This window comes from Myxocyprinus asiaticus, chromosome 22 (genome assembly GCF_019703515.2).
Source record: "Myxocyprinus asiaticus isolate MX2 ecotype Aquarium Trade chromosome 22, UBuf_Myxa_2, whole genome shotgun sequence".
Lineage (NCBI taxonomy): Eukaryota > Metazoa > Chordata > Actinopteri > Cypriniformes > Catostomidae > Myxocyprinus > Myxocyprinus asiaticus.
The window spans coordinates 20,464,546-20,489,240 of record NC_059365.1 but is presented as its reverse complement, the minus strand read 5'-3'; the positions used below and the strand labels follow the sequence as shown (position 1 = coordinate 20,489,240).

Sequence of the window (24,695 nt, the reverse complement as noted above, 5' to 3'; positions counted from 1 at the left end):
AAGGGAATGTCTCGGTTATGTACATAACCTCGGTTCCCTGAAACAAAGGGAACGAGACCTTGCGAACGCTGGCCGCACTGCAAAACTCAGAATTCTTTTGAGGTGCGAGCGATGCGCTCCTTGTCCCTCAGTCAGAAAATTCTGAGGAATGGTGTTTGTTCACCTGCTTTTATAGCAGACAGCTTCGCGCCTAAAAGGGCAGGCCTCAAACACCATATCCAATATTAGAATATTGGCTTTATTGTAGAGATGTTTCAAATAGTTTGTGTGGAAGGACAACTCCTCATATGCGTTAGCACGCAATGTCTTGTTCCCTTCCTCTCAGGGAACCGAGGTTACGTATGTAACTTAGACGTTCTCGCAGACAGCACTGTAATGATCAGTGGTGTGCGTCGAGAGCTTGAGACCGGTTCGGCGGCGAAATGCAGCTTTTCCGCGCTCGCGCTGTGCTTCTCACTGGTTCTTGCAGCGCTGTAATGATGGACGCTCCGAGTGAACGCACCTGTTTTGCAATCGCGCTGCTCTGTCCATTGAGCCGTGCTGATAATTGGTCCAGGTGCGGATAGCGATGTTTCGTTCCGCATTTGATGCTTATGCCATTTGATATTGCTTTAGAGAGAAAGAGGGCCAACATTGTAGTCGCACCGGTGCGACCTGTAACAAAACTTAGTCCACCGGCAACCATTTAGTCGCAGTCTGGAGCCCTGCATACCCCTACACCAACAAACCAAAGCCTTTTATGTGGAGACTTTTTTCAATGTGATTAGGTGGAACATTGTTGAGTTTTTATTTTTATTTTTATTTTTTAATGTTTTATTTGATATTCAGTATAATAGTTTAATGGACGTTAATCTACAGTATAAGCAGAAATAATGGTGTGCATGATTAACTAATTATTAGACTCGCAAGGAATGAAGAACACATTACTAACTTCATCAAAGTGTCATCTGCAAGCAAATGATGCTAAATCTTTTCTCAGAACTAACTTAGTTCACCCAAAAATGAAACTTCTCTCATTTACTCACTCTCATGCCATACCAGAAGTGTATGACTTTCTTCTGCTGAACACAGATGAAGATTTTTTAGAAGAATTTCTGAGCTCTGTAGGTCCATACAATGCAAGTGAATGGTGGCCAGAAATTTGCATTCTTCGTGCATATCACCACCTACTGGGCAGGGAGAAGAATTTATAGTTAAATAAGGACTTGAATATTAATCTGTTTCTCACCCACACATATGTCACCTCTGTAGATATAGATTTGACCACTGGAGTTGTATGGATTACTTTTATGCTGCCCCTATGTACTTTTTGGAGCTTCAAAGTTTTGGTCACCATTCACTTTTCCCAGCCATTTTTGCATTTACTTATACTGGTCTCAAGGTGATTTTTAGTGGATTTATAAAGTCAATTTCCCTCAAGTTCACACAGGCGTTGTAGCAGAGTAACCAGGTTAACTATGGTTAAGTTTTAGTCTAAATTTTGAACAGTAGGGCTGTTTCATTTTGTATAATTTAGAACCTAAAAAAGAAAAACTGCGTTTTGTGAAATGTTTTTAAAAGTGTATTTGTGCTACATTTCTTTTCCTTAAAAAAAATTACTATTTGCTGTGATATTTTATCTAATGCAAAGTTACATTAAAGTTACACCACCGTATCTGGTCAGTAATCATTAAACAAATGTGATTTTACCTAGGATAACGGTGTTATCCTTTATTCTCAAGCCTGCATGAGGGGCGCAGTTGTGACAGGAAACACCCTCAGTGACGGAGTCGCGCGCCGTTTAGAGAGAGAGAGAGAGAGAGAGAGAGAGAGAGAGAGAGAGAGAGAGAGAGAGAGAGAGAGAGAGAGAGAGAGAGAGGTGGAAGTGATTAGAATGCTTATAAGCTGTGACAAAATGTAAAAAAAATAATAATATATCTATCTATAATAAATTTAACACCTTTTCGTTGTAACCTTACATAACTAAAGATCCGAAAGCGGGAAATATCTGCAAGAGAATTATGATAGTGAGCCTTTATCGACGAGGCGATAGGATGCTCACGCGACAAACGTGTGGCTGAATGTAAACACGCCAGTCCGCCGAATGTTAAGAAGATAGAGTGTAATATAGGTAGTGTGAATCAAGGAAGAGGGCTTCTCTCTTGAATGGGCATGTTCTGAGAGGTGTGGTGGAGGGATGAAGGCGGTGTTGGCATCCAGACGGCAGCGGGTCTTCTATCGGCTCTTTATATGTGCTGTCGGGCTCATCGCCGTCACCTGCTTTGCTCAAATTCTTCATGTAACAGGTGCGTTTCTCCATTAACACGACTGAATCAATTTAGTATTGAATTTTCATGAATTTAGTAGATATCGATATTTATTTCGTTAAATGTTCGTTAAATTTACTCATGATATGCGGTGCGTGATGTAAGCTATCTTACGTCAGTTTTAACCAAAGTATTTTTTTGGGGGAGACTCTTCATTGTGGTGGAAATGTGGAACATTCTTGAGTTTTTTGTGCTATTTGTTATTCAATAAAACGGATGTGATTGTGAATCTCCAATGTGAGCAGCAGTAATTGTGTTCATGGTCAGACCTTATTATTAGACTCACGAGGAATGAAGAACATATTACTGAACTTCGTCATTTGAAAGCATCAGGTGATCCCTCAATCTTCTGAAACACCCAAAAAAGCATAACTGGGAGAGCAGCAGGGACTAAACGAACAGCAGGAGTGGCAGACCATGGCAGGCACATAATTGCCTGTCTCTAAAGGGCATCACTGTGACAGCTATTTCAGCCTGACATATTGGACCGTGACCTACCCAGCACATCTACAGCATTGTTACCTGGACATGACACCTGTGTCTCAGGTCTTCACTATTACTCATCTTCAGAGGCTGAAGGGTTGGGATGAGCAGGGCTTTGGAAGTTCGTCAGACTTTAGAGAAGACTGGTCCAGTTCAGTTCATTCAATCCGCACAGATGCCAACCTTCCAGTGTTTCTATGGGGTATTTTAGGTGCTTATATATAGAGCAGTAAAAAGGCTTTAAATAGCTCTTTTATGGCACTTGAATGAGCAGGATGGGAACAATATATTTAGGTTTAAATTAAGATTGAGGACTGAAGTCAGTAATGAACTGTAACAGGGGTGACATGCCTGTGGGTGCTGAAACATTCTGTTGAATAGCACAAACGGATGCTGTCGGAGACGAGTGGGAAAAAAAATATGTACAATGTGACCTGCTTCTTTTGCGTGATCTTTTTTCCTTGTCGTTTATAATTTGATCTTCTCGCAGTGCCTTTAACTTTTCTTGCTTTGTCTGTGTGAGTAATGAGTTCCCTTGGGAGGCTGAGTCTGAATGTTAAACAGCTTCTAAAATGTTCCATTGGAATCAACAGCTGAATGAACTTGAGAATTTTGAGTAACTGGAGCTTTACTTCAGCAATACCCAGTAAGCATGTAAAGTATTTAGCAGGTTTTGACACAGATCTACAGATTTGTCAAAACCTGTGATGCCTTGGAACATCACTTGACCACTTTGCACTTGTTGATGATCAAAAAAAGGATAATTAGGCAATTCACCGAAAAATTATAATATATAGATATCTTGGTTACTATTATGTATTAATTACACATTCTGGAATGTTATTTATCTCTACCATTGTCTTAAAGGGATCATTTTAAAATGAAAATTCTGTCATCATTTACTCTTCTGTGTACACTTAAAACCCTAATAAGTTGACTATTCAATTGATTGAGTAAACTTGTTCCCTTAATTGAATTGAGTAATGGCGTCTCCAAAACGTGTGTAATTAAGTTCACTTAACTTTGTGTTCACATAGAATGAACTTAACTATTTAAGTTAAGGTAACTAGATTCAAGTAGACAACTCAGATTTGCTATTTAAATGTTATTGTTTCAGCTTAATAATTTTAATTGAATGGACACAACTTTAGGTCATACAATAACATCTTAAAAAAATTAAGATAACTTATTCTAGGTCAATCATTAAATAAATGTATTTCTCCACAGAAATGCATAGACACCTTTACTTCAGTTGCACATGCACAAGTAGAACTGAGATAGTGTTAACAGGGTCCAACTTGACAAAAGGGGACACAGACCACCCTAATGATGACATCACATGAAACAACTATTTGCATTGAAACAACAAATAAATAACCATAGAGCTTAAACCTCTGAATTCTTAATAACAACTATGTAAATGCCCCATTATGTTCCCTTTGACCAAGGAAGTATCATTACATAATTCAAGCGCAAGGCATTGTGGTAATTCCCCTTAACCTCAATTTTGTGCTCAATAGTTATTGACACTTGAAATCTTAAGTCTATTGTTCTTCTAGAAAATGAAGTTCAAGCAACTTAGATTATGAGTCCAAAACTTGACATTTATGTTTACAGTGTAACACAAAAGGAGAGGTTTGGCAGAATGTTAGCCTCAGCTGTGTTGAGTGTATCCTATTACAAAGTAATTAAAAAATTACAGTTACTTTTAAAGTGATTACTTTTAAGTACATTACCTGCACTATAGTAATATGTATAATACGTTGTGTAATACAGTATGAATTCATATGTACGTCTGTTAGCATTTCTGTGAGAGCTGAAGGGTGTGCGACAAACATTTTTTTGAAAACCAAAAACTTTTCTAAGAAAAGTGATTTAGAAAGTAACTTAAAAGTAAAATAATTAGTAATATGACTACTTTTTAGATGAAGTAATCAGGAAAGTAATCGAATTACATTTTTGATGTAGTGATTATTAATTTGTAGTGGATTACTTATTTTAAATAACTTATCCAGCATTGATCCTCAGTCACCATTCACTGTCATTGCATCTTTCTTGAAAGTAAATGAAAGTAAAAGGTGACTGAGGCTGTCAGTCCTTTACATTCTGCCTAACATCTCCTTTATATTTGGAGCAGTTATATTTGGAACTGATTCATTTGCATATGCAAATGAGAACTATCTTTGTCATTTGGTTCTTGGGTAAACCACACCCTCTCTGGGCTCACATCCAGTTCCACACCACTCATTAATCACTGCTTTTGGATCAGGTTTCCATGGAAACTTGAGAGGAGGGGAGAGAACCTTCTGATTGCCTCAATCTTTTGCCTTTTCTAAATCATTTGGATTTTAGGTTTGATAGATATCTGTGGAGTGGCTATAGAGTTGTGGTCATATTTATATTTGTTATTTAGTGGTTTTAATATACAGTGGGGCTCAAAAGTCTGAGTCCACATTGAAAATCTAGGATAGAATTTAAATGTAAAACCCCCCCCAAAGATTTATGATTTTGAAAAATTTAAAACTAAGGTACATTATGATATAAAATGAAAAGGAAATTATTTAAGACTCTGCACTTTATGTTTGACATGTAAAAGGTACTGTAAGATTTCACTGTTTCCATTTAAGCATACAAGATGCTCTTTTGAACATTCTCAAATCATGCTATGATAACATGAATCATCAGGTTTTTCACATACTTGTGGAGACCATGTTAACATATCAAATACCATGAAATCCTGCATTTCTCATTTGTAATGAAAATCAAATGTATTAGATTATAAAAATCAAAATAGAAGCATTTTCACTTGTGTTTTAAGACATTTAGGCCCCACTGTGTATCATTTAGTATATTTTACCTTGAGTATCTTTATGACCAGTGCAATGACTTTCATAGAAATCTAAAAATGTTTTTTTTTAATTTTTTTTTTTGTTTTTACTTTCACCATTTTAGCCTCTTAAGTAAAAAGATAATGTTATATTGTATGTATTATGCATTCTTACAGCCAATTCCAAAGAGTATTCTGAGCTTATCGGGGCCCGGCGTAAACTAACCCAGCAGAGTGTAGAGGAGAACCACACATCAAGCACACCTAGAGCTGGTAAGTGAAACCTAGAGCATCTCTCTCTCCATCTCTCCCTCTTTTTTTCGCCTGCGTGTTTCTATCACATCCCTCCGTATCGCGCCATCTTTCCCCCTGCCTCTTCATTCTGTGAAATGATGCAGGCAGGTGCCCTCTTCATAGACGAGCCCCCTTTGAGGCTTGTGTTACTAAGCAACAGAATTCCTAATTTCAGAACAGCGGATGGTCTGTTTTAAGCATTCAAAGTGTGACACTTTAGATAAATACGTATACATATGCCCTTTTTTCCTCCAATCAAGTCCACAAATCACTCACACACAAAGGTGTTTCTCTTTTTCATTTCTTTCCCTTTTTCTCTCATATTCTCCATCTCACTCTGTGTTTTTTTTTCTGAGTTACATAAAGATATGCTTGTGTGCTGAAAATATAAAAGCATGTGACAACTCTGACCTAGCACAACCCAGACAGATTATCTCATATTTAGCATCTGTTCAAATCTATTGAGTCTGTAAACCTTATAATAGCCTACCTTACTCAATTTGATCAAATATCATTTTTAGATCATATTGCATGCATAGTTAATATTCCCAATGATAATTTACATGCAGTTTTTTGTGACCATGAATATAGTCCATATTAGTAAGAAAATGGAGTATATAAGGAAATAACAACCAATCAATGTCCATTCTTATAGTTCACTCAAAAACGAAAATTCTCCTATCATTTACTCACTCTCATGCCATCCCAGATGTGTATGCCTTTCTTTCTTCTGCTGAACACAATGAAGATATTTAGAACAATATCTCAGCTCTTTAGGCCCATACAATGCAAGTGAATGGTGGCCAGAACTCAACAAGCTCCAAAAAGGAGATAAAGTCAGCATAAAAGTAATCCGTTAGACTCCAGTAGTTTAATCAATGTCTTCTGAAGCAATCCAGTTGGTTTTGGGTGATAACAGACCAAAATGTAATTCCTTTTTCGTTGTACATCTTGCCATTGCAGTCTCTAGGCACGATCATGATTTGAATCATGATTACACTTTCTAGCGCTTGACGCATACACAGGGCACTAGATGGCGCTATAAGAGGTGTAATCGAGTTTGAAATCAAGATCACCAAGGAGACTGCTGTCAAGATGTACAGTGAAAAGGGAGTTACATTTTGGTCTGTTTTCATCCAAAAGCAAACTGGATTGCTTCAGAAGACCTTGATTAAACAACTGGAGTCTTATGGATTACTTTTATACTGCCTTTATGTGCTTTTTGGAGTTCTGGTCACCATTCACTTGCATTGTATGGACATAAAGAGCTGAGATCTTCTAAAAATCTTCATTTGTGTTCAGCAGAAGAAAGTCATACACACCTGGGATAGCATGAGGGTGAGTAAATAATGAGAGAATTTTCATTTTGGGGTGAACTATCCCTTTAACTAACCATGTTAATTTTGACTGATCTGTTTCCTACTGAACAGCTTTATTTAGCATGACACATCATTCTATAATAATTTTTAGAATGTACTCGTAATATGAAGCTTTATTTGTAAATATGTACATTTCTATAGCTCTGCTTGAGGGGAGGGGGGATCCTCGTTCAATGACGCGCTTTCATTCCGTGCATGACAGAGCACAGCCAATGTAAGTGTCTGAAATGCTTGTGTACAGTTCAGCTGAATGATAAAGTTTCCCCTTTTTAACTTAATGCTGAAATATAATTTGCATTTTACCCGTCAATCAGACACGCTTGGAAGTTGCGTTCGTTACTTTAGCAACAATAATAGGCTGTGGGTGCGTTTTCTCAGAATCATCATTGGTCGGTAAAAAGAAAATAAAGAAACAAAACTGTCCTACTTTATTTGAAATGAAAATAAGATAAATGTTCTCACGTCAGACAGAATAACATTATTAAGAATAATGAATAAATAAAATCAACTAATTTTTCTGTTTTAAATATCCTGATGGTAGTGTTGTAATAAACAACCCTACTTACAAATGCACTGTTTGAACCAAGAAAAACTTCAATTAAGCCCTATAATGATAGCGAATTGTTGCAACATGGAGTGATTTATAAGCAACAACAACAAAAAAAAATCCTTCCTTTTGTACTGAGATTTCAATCACCATTGAAGACAACAAGAGTCAGACAAAGAGAACAAACAGGGACGTTTTTTACTATTTAGTGAAGAAAAGTTCGTTTAGGAGTAGTTGAGAAAGTGCATGATAATATTTACATTTAGGTAGTCTGTCCATGGAAGTATTGTTTGATTAATTATTTATGAAATGTATCGGTAACTCGTTGCAATAAGGTTGTGTCGTGTATATACATTAACATTACACAATTAATTAACATGAAGAATGAACAATATTTTTTATACCATTTTTAATCATGGTATATGTCAATTTCTACATACACTAATACAATTTAATATAAAAAATTAGTAATGTAACATCATTAAGAACTAACAATGAACAATATTGTATGTATAAATTAACATAAAACAAGATGAACAAATGCGTGAAAAAATATTCATTGTTATTTCTTAAACCTAATTTGGAATGTAATGCACATGTACATGTGTTAACGTATATAACCTTAACGTGAAGTGTATAATTAAATCAGAAACCCCAACAACAACACCCCCAGCAAACCCCCCCCCCACCATAGGTCATTGTGTAATTCGCACACTGCTTATAGGGGTTATGAGAAAGTGTTTCGTACTCAATCTTCATCTCATTTTTCATAGTTGGGTATGTTTTGAGTATGTGGGTCACATGACTTGGTTCAAAGCTTCTGTGACCGTTAAGTCAGCCTCACCTAAAACCAGCTTGGCTGCCCATGGTGCAGGTCATGCTGACATTGTAATAATTAATTATATATTAATCTTTTCTTCAGTAAAAAAATAAAACTGCTAATATTAATTGAGAACATTGTCTTAAGATGCTTTTATTTAGCACATTTTGAAGTGTGTGTATCCCCTGAGATACAGTACGTTGTCAGATTAAGGGAAGAAAAAGGGTTAATACACAATATTACATATACACATTTATTACACTTACACATGTCATACATGCAACCTTAGAGCTTTTCTCAGTTTTGTTACACACAGTGCTGGGTAGTAACAGATTACATGTAAACTGGATTGCATAATCAGATTACAAAAATCAAGTACTTGTAATTGGATTCAATTACCATTTTTCTGAATTGCTAAAACACTTTCATGGGATGGCATGAGGGTGAGTAAATGATGGGAGAATTTTCATTTTTGGTAGAACTATATCAGTCCTCTGATTTAAGGATTTACCCAGACCTTCTTTTCCTGGCATCACTGCACTATTACAGATTAGCTAAAAGGCTGGTCAATTTAATTGGCACTTAGTTACCTAAAACGAATGCTTCTTAACCATAAGTTAAATGGTACACATTCTCTGATAATGGAGCTATACCAATGAAGTGAGAAAGCACATTTTATTTTTTCTACAAGTAACACAAACATTTCTTTGCCTTTTAAAGGTTTTTTATTTTCCCCAGATTATATATATCTGAAAGTATATGGTTATGTTTTCCCAGCATGTCATTCAAAATACTTAGGCCAGTAGAAACTCAGTACACAGAATTATGTTTTCATGGCCACTGCATTGTCTGACAGGGAAAAAATGCTTTCCTTAATGCAAGCCTGTTTTTCCATTCTCTGAATCCACCTTTGGTACTAGGATGGGTAAGTTTGGTGTCAATGTAGTTTGATATGATACGGTTAGCACAAGATACAGTTGAGAAGGTTTAGCAGGTGGAAAGCTTGGGTCATATTGTATATAAAGGGATTCCAGAATATTTGTACTTTTATGCTTTCTCTAGAGATTGCATATTTTCAGTGTCCACTTATGTTCCTATGTCTTCTCACTCATCCACCTAGCTATCCATGAATTTCCACAAGACATCTTCACTAAGGACCAGAGGAGGCATGGGGCAGTTCTACTGCACGTGTTTTGTGTGAGTAGGAAAAAGTATCATGATGAATATACAGGTGCATCTCAATAAATTAGAATGTCGTGGAAAAGTTCATTTATTTCAGTAATTCAACTCAAATTGTGAAACTCGTGTATTAAATAAATTCAATGCACACAGACTGAAGTAGTTTAAGTCTTTGGTTCTTTTAATTGTGATGATTTTGGCTCACATTTAACAAAAACCCACCAATTCACTATCTCAAAAAATTAGAATACATCATAAGACCAATAAAAAAAACATTTTTAGTGAATTGTTGGCCTTCTGGAAAGTATGTTCATTTACTGTATATGTACTCGATACTTGGTAGGGGCTCCTTTTGCTTTAATTACTGCCTCAATTCGGCATGGCATGGAGGTGATCAGTTTGTGGCACTGCTGAGGTGGTATGGAAGCCCAGGTTTCTTTGACAGTGGCCTTCAGCTCATCTGCATTTTTTGGTCTCTTGTTTCTCATTTTCCTCTTGACAATACCCCATAGATTCTCTATGGGGTTCAGGTCTGGTGAGTTTGCTGGCCAGTCAAGCACACCAACACCATGGTCATTTAACCAACTTTTGGTACTTTTGGCAGTGTGGGCAGGTGCCAAATCCTGCTGGAAAATGAAATCAGCATCTTTAAAAAGCTGGTCAGCAGAAGGAAGCCTGAAGTGCTCCAAAATTTCTTGGTAAACGGGTGCAGTGACTTTGGTTTTCAAAAAACACAATGGACCAACACCAGCAGATGACATTGCACCCCAAATCATCACAGACTGTGGAAACTTAACACTGGACTTCAAGCAACTTGGGCTATGAGCTTCTCCACCCTTCCTCCAGACTCTAGGACCTTGGTTTCCAAATGAAATACAAAACTTGCTCTCATCTGAAAAGAGGACTTTGGAACACTGGGCAACAGTCCAGTTCTTCTTCTCCTTAGCCCAGGTAAGACGCCTCTGACGTTGTCTGTGGTTCAGGAGTGGCTTGACAAGAGGAATACGACAACTGTAGCCAAATTCCTTGACACGTCTGTGTGTGGTGGCTCTTGATGCCTTGACCCCAGCCTCAGTCCATTTCTTGTGAAGTTCACCCAAATTCTTGAATCGATTTTGCTTGATGATCATAAGGCTGCGGTTCTCTCGGTTGGTTGTGCATCTTTTTCTTCCACACTTTTTCCTTCCACTCAACTTTCTGTTAACATGCTTGGATACAGCACTCTGTGAACAGCCAGCTTCTTTGGCAATGAATGTTTGTGGCTTACCCTCCTTGTGAAGGGTGTCAATGATTGTCTTCTGGACAACTGTCAGATCAGCAGTCTTCCCCATGATTGTGTAGCCTAGTGAACCAAACTGGGAGACCATTTTGAAGGCTCAGGAAACCTTTGCAGGTGTTTTGTGTTGATTAGCTGATTGGCATGTCACCATATTCTAATTTTTTGAGATAGTGAATTGGTGGGTTTTTGTTAAATGTGAGCCAAAATCATCACAATTAAAAGAACCAAAGACTTAAATTACTTCAGTCTGTGTGCATTGAATTTATTTAATACACGAGTTTCACAATTTGAGTTGAATTACTGAAATAAATGAACTTTTCCACGACATTCTAATTTAATGAGATGCACCTGTAATAGGAGCTGTGTGATGATGAATGACCATATCATACAAGTGTATTTTTGTATAATATATAATTTTGTATAAAAAAAAAAAATAAAAAAAAAAAAAAATAAGAATAAAATTCTTTAAAAAAAAATTAAATAGCCTTAGCCTTAGGTAAGACTGCTATTGGTCTGAATTGTATGATGTTTTTTTTTTTTTTTTTTTTTTTTTAGATTAAAAATTTTAAACAGTTTTTGTGTGACTGCTGATAAACAAATATATCTGCTAATCTGTCTTCCATGTGCTTTTGTGACAACAGGCAGTTTACATGTTCTATGCCCTTGCAATTGTCTGTGATGTCTACTTTGTGCCCTCTCTGGAAAAAATCTCTGAGGTGAGAGTTTGTTCTTTATGACAGTAAGTTTAATGGTATTAGGAAATTTCAGCCCATGTTCTGAGCTAGTGTTTGTATTTTCAGAACCTGCACCTTAGTGAGGATGTTGCAGGTGCCACCTTCATGGCAGCAGGCAGTTCTGCCCCTGAGCTTTTCACCTCTTTGATTGGTCAGTATAAATTACCTCCAGCAATGAATGTCAATACACTGTTGTCAATAATATGTCAATAACTTGTTTTCTTTTCATATCAGGTGTGTTCATCACCAAGGGAGACCTGGGAGTGGGTACTATTGTGGGATCAGCTGTCTTCAACATCCTGGTCATCATTGGAGTTTGTGGCATATTTGCTGGACAGGTACAGTACTATGGCTCATGCTCAGCCTCTAAATTCATATAAAACCTTTAAATATGAAACTTTACAAATTACTGTCTTTCCAGTTTTTGTTATTTTTACTACTGACTTTCTGTTATCCCTGCTTCATAGACCATCTCTTTGACCTGGTGGCCACTCTTCCGTGACTCTACATACTACATTCTGTCTGTGTTGGCTTTGATTATGGTAAGACTAAAGTAGGACTACAGAACTTTGTTTTAAAACAGGACTATTTTTGTATCTATTCTGCATTGAAATCATGCTTAAGTATATTTTTGTATATGTATCTTTGACTTTCAGGTCATATATGATGATAAAGTTATCTGGTAAGTGTGTCAAGAATTGTCATAGGTTTAATCAAAGGTGCAACGATGCCCATGTACTGTATGTGGACAGAGAGATTTATTGTGAACCATGCTTATAGCATTATCATATAATATCACTGTTGCAGGTGGGAGACGATAATCCTCATATCAATGTATGGGGTTTATATCCTTATCATGAAGTGAGTAAATGTTTACTTTTTAAATAGGTCTATGCTACCAGACTGAGTCTATGTTTCTAATGATCTTAAAAACCTTTTGATCTGAAAGCTTATGCTTAAATGATGCTTGAAATTACTTGCTTAGACATAACGTTGTTTGAGTGAATTCCCAGAGTGTGCAGCTGTAATCTAGGCAAATTGTGGCAACTGAAAAGACAAGATACTGTAGTTTTGATTTGTTTAAAATTTTTGGTCACTGAATTGTTGAATTGTCACTGAATTGTCCATACTTTTGTTTGTGTTATTTAATAGTTTTGATTACTTTACAATTATTCTACAGTGTGGAAAACAGAAATAAAAAAGAATCAGTGTTTTTGACTGATAAAAAGTTTCCACAGATATCATAGACAATTATGTCATATTTGTTTGTGTGTGTTCATTTAAAGGTTTAACAGTCAGATTTGGGGCTGGGTGGAGCAGAGGTTTGGTATCCCAGGTCAGCCGTGTTTTGTGAGCCGTCTGCGCAGAGATGTGTCAGTTGGAGAGGCAAGCACACACTGTGACACCTCCATGATCCTCTTGAAGAAAGGTGTGTGTTAGTGGAGGCTAGAGCTGTGTTGAGCATACTTTGTGGTTGTGTGACTGCATCACAGAGTATCATGCTTCTCTCTCTCAGGTCAGAATGCAAGTGGCCAGGACTCCCCGGTGGTGATGGTGGATGAGTTGATGAGTCTACACCCACACCAGTTCTCTTTCTCAGAGGCAAGCCTTCGTGTCATGATCACACCCCACTTCTCTCCCCGCACTCGTCTCAGCATGGCCGGACGCATGCTCATCACTGAGGTAATGGCTGCATGCTTGCTCGCTCTCTGCACATGTTGGGATGGGACAGCAGCAGCTCCATTTCCCAACCAGGAATAAATGATCAGTCTTTTGATGTATGGATTATAGGAAGGGTCAAATCAGTGGACTCTCCCAGTAGAAAATTTTATTGCTAAAAGGTTGCTCTTTCATAACATAAGAGACTTACAGGGATAGTTCACCCAAAAATGAAAATTCTCTCATCATATACTCACCCTCATGCCATCCCAGATGTGTGACTTTCTTTCTTCTAATGAACACAAAAGAAGATTTTTAAAAGAATATTTCAGCTCTGTAGGTCCATACAATGAAAGTGAACGGTGGCCAGAACTTTGAAGGTCCAAAAAGCACATAAAGGCAGTATAAAAGTAACCCATATGACTCCAGTGGTTAAATCTATATCTTCAGATGCGATATGATAAGTGTGAGTGAGAAACAGATCAATATTTATGTCCTTTTTCACTATAAATTCTCCTCCCTGCCCAGTAGGTGGCAAAATACACAATGTGAATATGCATCAACAAAAACAAAAGAAGCAAAATGTGAAAGTTAAAGTGAAAGTGAAGATTTATTTATATATCTGCTTCTCACCCACACCTATCATTTCGCTTAGGAGAAATCAAAATAGACACAAATGAGACAATTGTTGACACACAGTAAGAGTATACAGATATACTTCAGGAATAGAACAGATAGTTGAGTCTTGGAAGTATTTGAAGAGAAATGTTTGAGTTCATATTGAAAACTGTTTTTAAGTTAAGGACTTTTAATTGCAGCCAATATCTTGGCAAATCTGAGCACAGTGTGAGAAATTTCTGAGATTTCTTCTGAAACTTTAGAGACACGTGAGATTATTGAGGTCTTTTTGTTTGTAGGAAATCTGAGAAACAGAAGATTCAGTTTGCTCTTCTTTTCATTTTATTGCTGTTTTGGAGAAATAATTGAGATATTACAGAGATCTCATATATGATTTTTCATTCCTATGAGTCATGTAATAGGACCCTACCACTTTCACTTCAACAACTGGTTGGAGGGCAATTGAGCCACAGAATATCCACAGAATGTCCACAGAATGTTTTATGCTTTGTGTTTAATGCTTTATTCCCTATAAATCATTCATATGACCTGCTTGTTGGCTTTACTCTTGCAGCTCTTGCATGTCATCTTTGGGTGCTTTCACACTTGGACTTTTGTTGCACACCCAGGTTCAAGTGACATCAAAGTTCAGTTCGTTTGGATGATGTGAACGCTGTTTTCCGAACTCCCCTTGAAAAGGTGGTCTGGACTATGGTTCATGTGAACTCCAGTACAGTTCGCTGCTGTTTTGAACACCATTGTACCAAATTGCGGGAGTGAACCGCTATTGATGACATGCAATGTCGAGTCTTTACAGGCTCCCGATCGCAATTATAATAGAATAATGTATTTCTCATATCTGCTTGTGTCCAAATAAATTTCCTCCAGAGAGCAGCACACATTTTTCATATCAAGGAACACTGCAGTAACACAGTGCAGCTGATGCCTTCTTAAGTTGTTTCCGAGTTACAATGGTAACACTATGTAACACAATTTTTGTTCCTGGGTAGTAAGTGTTATTTCCTTATTGCTTATGCCTCAAAAGTATAGAAAATGGCTATTATTCCCCACAAAATTTGCTTTTGTGACCAGGACAGCGATATTTTGAAATTTCCAATGAGAAAATGGGCGAATTTGTGTCCTTTCACATAAATTCAGAAAAAAACAACATATGAATCCAAAATCCTTCTTTATCTGTGGTCCGACAAAGACACCAGCTTTGACCTTTGCCTCAGACAACTTAGTCTTATTTTATTTTATTTTTTTATTTTTTGGGGGGATTTTTCCCCTTTTTCTCCCAATTTGGAATGCCCAATTCCCAGTGCGCTCTAAGTCCTCGTGTTTGCATAGTGATTCGCCTCAGTCCAGGTGGCGGAGGACGAATCCCAGTTGCCTCCGCGTCTGAGACAGTCAATCCGCGCATCTTATCACGTGGCTTGTTGAGCGCGTTGCCACGGAGACATAGCGCGTGTGGAGGCTTCACGCCATCCACCGCGGCATCCGCGCTCAATTCACCATGCGCCCCACCGAGAACAAACCACATTATAGCGACCACGAGGAGGTTACCCCATGTGACTCTACCCTCCCTAGCAACCGGGCCAATTTGGTTGCTTAGGAGACCTGGCTGGAATCACTCAGCACGCCTAGCGAACTAGCGAACTCCAGGGGTGGTAGCCAGCGTATTTTACCACTGAGCTACCCAGGCCCCCAGGGAGGAAGTCTTGAAGGTATTTGAAGGCTGCAAACTCCTTATCTAGAGCTCTGACAAATTGTTTCATAAAGCCCAATTTGATGTGCAGTGGTGGCATCAACACCTTCTGGGGGTCCACCAGTGGCTCCCACTTGACGTTGTTCCTCCCCACAGAGAAGTCGGTCCGCTGTGGCCAGTCCCGCCTGTGGTAGTGCGCCTTGGTGTCCCTGCTGTCCCAAAGGCAAAGATAGCAGGGAAACTTGGTAAAACCGCCTTGGAGACCCATCAGGAATGCCACCAATTTGAAGTCTCCTATGTCCTCCCAGCCGTACTCATAATACTTCAAGGCATCCAGCAAGGTCTTGATGCTGTTGTAATCCTCTTTGAGGTGCACCGAGTGAGCCAGGGGAAGAGACGGGTACTTGTTACAATTATGGACCAGCACGGCTTTGAATATTACTTTAGTATAAATACATGTTAATTTGGATTCATACTGTATGTTGTTTTTTTCTGACTTTATGTGAACGAAAAGACACAAATTCACCTGTTTTCTCATTGGAAATAGGTAAATTTCAAAATATCACTGTCCTGGTCACAAAAGCAAAGTTTGTTGGGAATAATAGCCATTTTCTATACTTTTGAGGCATAAGCAATTAAGAAATAACAGTTACTACCCAGGAACAACAACAAAAAAAATGTGTTACACAGTGTAATCAGCTGCTGCTTGTACTCATGTTGATGACGCAATCCGACTGGGGTTCGGACCCAATTAATATGATGTGAACAGAGACCAGCGGTAACAGGGAGATGGGGAAGCAATCGAACCAAGTGTGAAAGCACGCTAAGAGGCCCAGATGGGCTGCACTTTACCTTGGTTATGCATTATATTCAGCTAGCTTTACTCTGAAACTCTATCCTCCCCATTTCTCATCTCGCATTGGGTCTCCTTTTCTCTAACCCCACTAAATGTCCATTGGACATTCCTCACATCCTCCGTCTGTCTTCCACAGAGGCAGAGGCTCATTAGAAACAGGAGTCCTGGAGACAGCAGTGGCAGTGGAGCAGGGGAGACTCCTGGCCAAGATGGTCCAGGGATGGAGGGGGTTTCCTGGGGCCTAGAAAACGGAAGGACTCTTGAGAGTGAAACGCAGCCCCTGGAGGAACCCAGACTTAGGGGCCAAGGAGGAGAGCTAGAAAGGATAGCAGACACAGAGGACACACAGCCTAAAGAAGAAGAGGAAGAGGAGGAGGAAGAGGGAGAGGAGGAACAACCCTTCAGGCCTCTTACTGTGCCAGGTTAGTGGATATGGTTATAAATATTACCAACACATAATATTCAAATAAATGAATGTACAGAGTTGTTAAAATGACAGTTTATTATGGTTCATTTGTCTTTCACATTTTTTCACATCCTGATAAGAATAATAGTCCTAATTTTTGGCTCCTTAAGGACCATAATCCATTAGTCTGAGAGCCATTTCTAGATAATGGGGTCATGCATTTTAGATTCATGCACTAAAGTATTATGATTATAGTTAAGTGATGAGAGCTCTTAGATCTCTAGGGGCTGATGTGATTTGCAATCAAATTAACTCCATCACTCCTGATTGCTGAACAACCAAAAAAATAGCTGAAAATGTTAGGATGGGTGAAAATCTTATAAAGGGAAACATTAAAAAAAGAATGACAAGTAAATTATTAATTAATTATCTTTCTAGATTAGTAATCTCTCTTTACTTGTATTTTATTATCAGCATAACAAATTGAGTTTTTACAAAGCCAATCCAAGTGATCCAAGCAACCTAGCATGATTTGAGAAAGTTCCAAAGAGCATCCATGATGTGATGTTACTGAATGCTTGGCTTTGTCTGTCTTTATGCAACATGGTCAATGTCACAAATTTGCTTACATTTGATTGGTGACCTAGAAATAGTGTAGAATCGTAAATATATTTCTTAATTTCACTTCATTGTTTTAAAAATGTTACAAATCCTACAACTTTTTTTATTTCCAGGTTTAAATACTAATTAAACTTTTTTTTAAATCCCAGATTTTCAATGTGTTTTCTTTTTATGTGGACTTCTATGCAATACAGTTGTTATACCCACTGTCTTTGTCCTTTAGGTGGCAATAAAGAGCCTAGTATGACATCTCACTGAAATCATGCAGAGGTGTGTGTATGTACTGATGATGTGCTTCTGTCCGCAGAGGGACGCTGGGAGCAAGCGAAGTGGTTGTTTTCATGGCCCTTAGGCTGCCTGCTGTACTACACTGTGCCCAATTGTGTTTTTCCACGCTGGGAGCGCTGGTTCATGGTTACATTTGTGGCTTCCACACTCTGGATTGCCGTCTTCTCCTACCTCATGGTGTGGATGGTAAGAGTAACCCTTAAAATCAGTGTCATTTCCACTCAGCTTAGCCAATCTAATAGAATCTGAATACATAGAAGAATCTGCTCATTGACTGGATATCACTTTGAAAACAGCTTTGAAAATGATTTTAGGTTTCAATTTGAAATTGTACTTCAATTGTACACACCTACATTGATAGGACCTACATTAAGAATGTTTAACTTATTTGTTCTTTTGTCGCAGGTCACCATTATCAGTTTTACATTGGACATTCCAGATGTTGTCATGGGTATTACATTTCTAGCAGCAGGCACCAGTGTCCCGGACTGCATGGCTAGTCTCATAGTTGCCCGTCAAGGTGCCAGTAACCTTTCTTGACCAAAAAATATTCAGATCAGTATGTTTGAGAGTCAGATGAATGAATGTGTCTGGTGGTGCAGGTATGGGAGACATGGCGGTGTCCAACTCTATTGGCAGCAACATCTTTGACATTTTGCTGGGTCTTGGATTCCCATGGGCTTTGCGCACACTAGTGGTTGATTATGGGTCAACGGTGAGCTATTTTTTGTTTGAATTTTCTATCTGCATTGTTTTAGCGACTGATACATTTAATTAAATAATTTTGCAAATCAGGTAATGACACAAACATAAAGTACAAACTACTAAATTAGTGCTGACAACAATTTTTGTGGTGCAATTCCCCATTTTGCAGGCTTGTTCTCAGTGCTAGGTTGTGAAGGTTGCAGCATACTTTGTACAGCATCACTCCACTGCAATCCATGCACCTGAAATGTTTTATTTTTATATGGCAAAAGTATACTTGACTACGCTGTGCATTTTTATATATGTCTGGCAATAGTACTCATCATTTGATCACCATTTTATTAATAACTGCTGCGATGCATGCTAAAAAAATTAATTTGTTTTTACGGATAAAATTCTGTTGAATAGCGCAACATTTATTGCGGTATGTAAATAGCACTTTGTGAATATCTTAAGTGCCCAATTTACATAGAAAGGAGGCATGTTTGTGCTACATAAAGTAACAATGACTAAATACAGCTCAACACTATTTCACTGCATTTAGCACCTGGTTAAACTGGATTGCGAATGGTTAGTGAATCAGAAGCAGTTTTTTTGCATTGAAATACCTTGCGCAAATGTTCAGTGAATTCGCCCTCCCGTGTTTTAAAAAGAAAAACCGTGTTTATAAAACCAGCTTTGCATACTTGTTGCGCTGTCTGATTAATACAAATGGAACAAATCAGATGAAACATATCTAAAACATTTAGATTCTTATTGCATTCTCTCTTGTATATTTCCTCCAGGTCTCCATTAACAGTAAGGGGCTGGTGTACTCAGTGATTCTACTCCTTGCTTCTGTTTTTCTTACTGTGAGTTCAGAACGTAGAACTGTGTCCTCAATAAACATATTTATTCATCTGTTTGTAGTATTTATAAACAAAAGGGTGGACTACCTCTCACATGGGCTGTTTTCTGTCTGCAGGTACTGAGTGTGCACCTGAACCACTGGAGGCTGGACCGGAGGTTAGGCCTTGGGCTTATGTTCTTGTATGCCATCTTCCTGCTCTGCTCCATCTGCTTTGAGAAGCTCTAGATTCCACTTTGCATATCTGCTTAGCTGTAGGGTAGACCTAGATAACCATATTTTACCCCCAGTCACTGCTATATTAGTAGCAGTTATTGCAGCCATAGATTGAGGCTAGGTTAGTTAACAATATAACTGTGAATCTGCTTGTTGAGTCTGGTAGGTTACAAGCAGTCTAGTTCTAGACACGGCTAGACAAATTAAGTTCTAGACAAATTTACTGCCAAACTCGAGACTGTACTGCTTACTGTACCTCTAAGGTATTTCTACTTAACACAGAGCTTCTTTAAGAGAACACAAATCAGTTTCAATTACAAGATGTGATGAATTTATATAAGGTGTATTAAATGTTTACAGCACACAGGACACTTCCTATAGCTCACCTTTTGCATATTTCTATTCTGAAATCTTATAGTCACAATCAAGCATGTTACAAACAAAACCACATGATATTGCAAAAGTGTTACTAATTTATTGCATTATTTTGCCTGATTTATTTGAGACATTAGGTCTGTAAAAATTGTGGTTTAAGATTTTTAGGATTTTCCTATTTCAGTACATTTAAGAGGAATCTGTCACTTTTGGTGTTTTACCTTGAAAAAAATATTCTGAAAAATATTTTGAAAGCCAATTGTTGTAGTATTACAGATTAACCAAAAATATCCCTGTCTTTGGTAAGTGTTTACATACCAAACTTACATAGTTTTATATAAAGTGCCACTTAGAAGTATCTGTTGCACATTTTGATATGTAGTAGGCTAATGAATTAGTTTCTTTTGTGCCCCACTGTAACACTTTGAACTGCATTACATGAGAAAGTAACAATCCTTCATGAAATATTCATGCTGCAGGAATACGGTTGTCTGTTATTCACAAATACCTCTATTATTAAACTGTACATAGGCCTTTATAATTTTATTTATATAATAAAGCACCAAATTAATGAACAACACCTACCCATGGAACAGCAGACCTTATTTGATCTTTGCACCAAATAAAAGAAAACTCCAGATCTTAAAACTGACATAAAAGCTTCCTCTGTTTGCGCTAAAATGTTTTTGGTTCATTTTGAGGTGAGGGCAAAAATGCAGCGGTGTTTTAATTGTTGTAAAGTTATCTTTATACTTAATCCTAATTCAAATAAGTGCTTATATTTTGGTTATGTTGTGCTTTTAATGTTTTACTTTTATTGTTTTTTATTATTGAATTCACAGTTCAAATTTAAGGCATGTATTGCTTTAAAAAAAAAAAAAAAAAAAAAAAATCCAGCACCAATCGTAAAAAATATTATGCTTGTGGTTTTGCAGTCCTGTTTATAATAATTAGCAAATGTAAATAATTGAAATGGTATGTTATATCAGTGAAACTACACCACACATGATAAGAAGTATTTATTGATTAAATTGGTGTTAGAAATAAATAGCAGATGATGTGATGTTACAGCCTGACAGAGTAAGCATCTCATGACACTGATTAACTGAATGTTTCAGTTAAATATTTACCTGTTTTCTTTTCATTTTAGAACTCATGTTGAAGCAACTTAAGGACATTATTACTCATTATTAATGTTTCACCATTTGTTACAGTTCTGTCTATGTTCTTAAAATATATTTGTATGTTCTTGAGTGCAATAAAACAAGGTCTGTCCAATATCCCCGGTATTGAAGTGTTACAAATAAAGTTTCATTATGTGAACACTTGAAACTCTAGAGATGCTGAGTTCTTTAGAGATTATTTATAAGGGAAATTTTAGGGTAGAGTGTTGCATAGTCTCTTGAGAACTGTTTTTACAATTTGCATTAGAGTAGTTCACCCAAAAATTGAAATTTTGTCATAATTTACTCACCCTCATATAATTTCAAACCCATTTGAGTTTATTTTTGTCCGTGGAACACAAAATGAAAAAAATGTAAGATTGTAGAAACTGCTCTTTTTTTTTTTTTTTTCCACAAAATGAAAGTGAATGGTGACTGAGGCTGTCAGTACCTACATTTTTTGTATTCCACTAAAATAAGAAAATCATATGGGTCTGGAACAACATGAATATGAGTAAATGATGATAGAATTTTCATTCTTGAGGGAACTAAAGTTGAACATTTATCACTGAGGTTTAATTCATCCATTTACAATTTAGAACGGTGTTTACCTGTTAAAACATATTAGTATATTTGCATATCTTGTCTTTTGCAAAGCTCAAAGCAAACTACATTTGCATCTTGTCATGTTATGTTAAACTTACACTTTTACAGGTTTTATGCCCAGAGATTCATTAAAGGGATAGTTCACCCCAAAATTACAATTATCTCATCATTTGCTCACCCACACAAAGATTTTTAGAAGATTGTTTCAGCTTTGTAGGTCCAAACAATGCAAATGAATGGTGACCAGACCAGGAACTATAAAAGCACATAAAGAAAACATAAAAGTAATCCATAAGACTCCAGTGGTTAAATCCATATCTTCAGAAGTGATATGATAGGTGTGGGTGAGAAACAGATCAGTATTTAAGTCCCTTTTTTACTCTAAATCTCCACTTTCACTTTTACATCTGAAAGTCACGTGTTACCTGTTTAGTTTATTTTTCAAATTTGAAAGTGAAAGTGAAAGTGGAGATTTGTGAGAAAAAATATTGATATTAAATATTGATCTGTTTCTCACCCACACCTATCATATCACTTCTGAAGATATGGATTTAACCACTGGAGCCTTATGGATTACTTTTATGTTTCCTTGATGTAATTGTTAGAGCAACAAATGTCTGGCCATCATTCATTTGCATTGTTAGGACCTACAGAGCTGAGATATTCTTCTAAAAATATTTGTTTATATTCTGCTGTAGAAAGAAATTCATACAAATCTGGGATGGCATGAGGGTGAGTAAATGATGAGACAATTCTTATTTTTGGGTGAAATATACCTTTAAATACAAGATACATTGCTTAACATTTATTTATACTTATTGAACTGATTAGCAGAAATCAATAGTACATTTTTTAATTCAAAGGTCATTGCATTTTAAAACATTTACATGAAATAATTTGCTTTTAAGGAAATATTTTCATTTAACTCCATCCAAAATATACTTCTCAACACACCCACCAAATCTTGCTCTTCTATAAGGTGCTCACAAATTTTTAAATTATGTTTTTGTTTTGTTCTTTCTTTTTTTGGACACAGTGTTTCGTCAAAGACTGTGGCAGATGCGAGATGCTGGTTAGGCCTAATACTTCCACTTGCAATTTAAGAAACTCTGAGATGCTATAATCCATCACCTTGTATTGTTTTTTGTTTCATTTGGCACAAAACCTTTGTGTTGTATTATGTACCCTTCACTTTGATAAATACAGCAAAAGAGAAACCAATAGCGATGTCCCAGGTCACATGTCATGTAGTGCGTATGGGGTCATCTTGGGTATTAATGGGCTGATTTGAATCCCTAACCAGACAAGAGTGTCAGTATCTTCAAAAAACCTAGTTCTGAATGTCATTTAGGACAGAATTGTCACTTAAACTCTTAGAAACCAAATGCTTGTAATGGATTTTGCTTGTACCATTTAATAGAGGAACCAAGCATAATTATTAGCTGTGGCTTGGTTTTAAAAAGGCACATTAACTAAATTCTCTTATTGGGCTAATTACTGAAACATCAGACCTGATTGCAGATTGAAAAGACTTAGAAATTGTGTAAAATGAGGTATGGAACGTGTGATGTCTGACACAAAGAGGATGATGTGCTGGAGTAGTCACTGATGGGTAGCAAAGTGTAAACATTTGTTAGGGCTCTCTGTGCAAGCAGAGATAGGCTCTGTCTGATTTGACAATGCACTCTAAATTGTGTCTATGACGAGAGTACCATCACGTCAAAACCATTAACACTGGGATGGGATGACATGAGAAGTATTGATTCCTCCAGGATAGATGGCCTCGAAAGATATAAAACTGAACATCCCAGCAAGGGCAAAAGGAGTGAAGACTGGAGTCACCCAAGAATCTGTCAACATGTTGTCACTGGCACTGCTCTACATTTTGGCTGTGGTTTGCTCTGCGTGTAGAACTAATGCATTGCCTCTATACTCGGACACTGCACTGCCACAACAGGAAGGTAAGCTCAACATTGTGCTTGTGGTTCATGATTTAGTAAACTTTAACATTTTGTGAAGGCAGCGCATTATGCTAAATGTACAGCGAAACTCATGTGCAGACAACACAATAATGGTGAATGTAGGCTACAATTATTAGACATTGAGTTAATTGCTGCTGAGTTGTTTTCAATTTAAATAATTAACATTAAAAGTATTGTTTGCACAACAGAATCTCATAATTGAATCTACCTTTAAAAAATGACTATTGAAAAATTTGACTATTGTGTTTTGCAGAACTGATTCAGAAACTAGTCGCAGAGGTTGAGGAGGGACAGAGTAATGACATCAAAAATGTGCTCCCTGTCCTGCTTCAGAGAGGTACAGACATACTTTGGGCTAAAAGTGGGGGGCTGTGATGTAGGTGTTTACATAATATTTGTTATGTAGTTTTTTTATTCTGGTTTTTATTCTCCGATTTACCTCCAAACAAATGACATCCTTTTTGGCTTTAACTCCCTTCTCAGGTGCAAAAGAGACTTTGCAGCAAGAGAAAATAACTAACATGGTAAAATCATACTGTTTGCAATGCATTTTTTTTTTCACCTCAAAACAGTGATTCTGATTCTGTATTTTAATGCCCTTTGACCTCAGGTGGATGACTTAAAAGCAGTCGTCTTGAAACTAGCAGCAGCTGATAACTTGCGTTCTCAAGGATATGTGCGATCTGAACAAAGCTTGCCAAAAAACAATAAGAGAGGTGAGTCTACCTGAATTTATTAAAATTAAAACAGAGGATCTCATATTTGCAGTAAAAAAAAAATAAATAATAATAATAAAA

General features: G+C 37.2%; 1 protein-coding gene across 2 annotated transcripts; it reads left to right on the top strand.

The window, feature by feature from the left end:
• The first annotated feature begins 1,859 nt into the window (after nt 1–1,859).
• LOC127412562 (sodium/potassium/calcium exchanger 3-like) lies at nt 1,860–21,427 on the top strand. Of its 2 annotated transcripts, none has more exons than XM_051649013.1 (17): nt 1,860–2,285; nt 5,794–5,889; nt 9,777–9,853; nt 11,756–11,830; nt 11,915–11,999; nt 12,083–12,186; nt 12,316–12,390; nt 12,505–12,530; nt 12,656–12,709; nt 13,135–13,277; nt 13,365–13,450; nt 16,826–17,111; nt 18,024–18,190; nt 18,410–18,524; nt 18,607–18,719; nt 19,495–19,560; nt 19,674–21,427. In XM_051649013.1, the coding sequence occupies exons 1-17, from the start codon at nt 2,177–2,179 to the stop codon at nt 19,782–19,784; spliced, it is 1,788 nt and encodes a 595-aa protein (XP_051504973.1). In that variant the 5' UTR covers nt 1,860–2,176; the 3' UTR covers nt 19,785–21,427. The 2 variants fall into 2 exon arrangements, with proteins under 2 accessions (XP_051504973.1, XP_051504972.1); XM_051649012.1 differs by having other exon boundaries at nt 13,365–13,531.
• Nucleotides 21,428–24,695: the final 3,268 nt, after the last annotated feature.

Coding starts and splice junctions, on each gene's coding strand:
- LOC127412562 (XM_051649012.1), top strand. CDS start 2,177: ATGAAGGCGGTGTTGGCATCCAGACGGCAGCGGGTCTTCTATCGGCTC. Junction 13,278..13,364: donor CATGATCCTCTTGAAGAAAG/GTGTGTGTTAGT, acceptor TCTCTCTCTCAG/GTCAGAATGCAAGTGGCCAG. Junction 19,561..19,673: donor TTGCTTCTGTTTTTCTTACT/GTGAGTTCAGAA, acceptor TTCTGTCTGCAG/GTACTGAGTGTGCACCTGAA.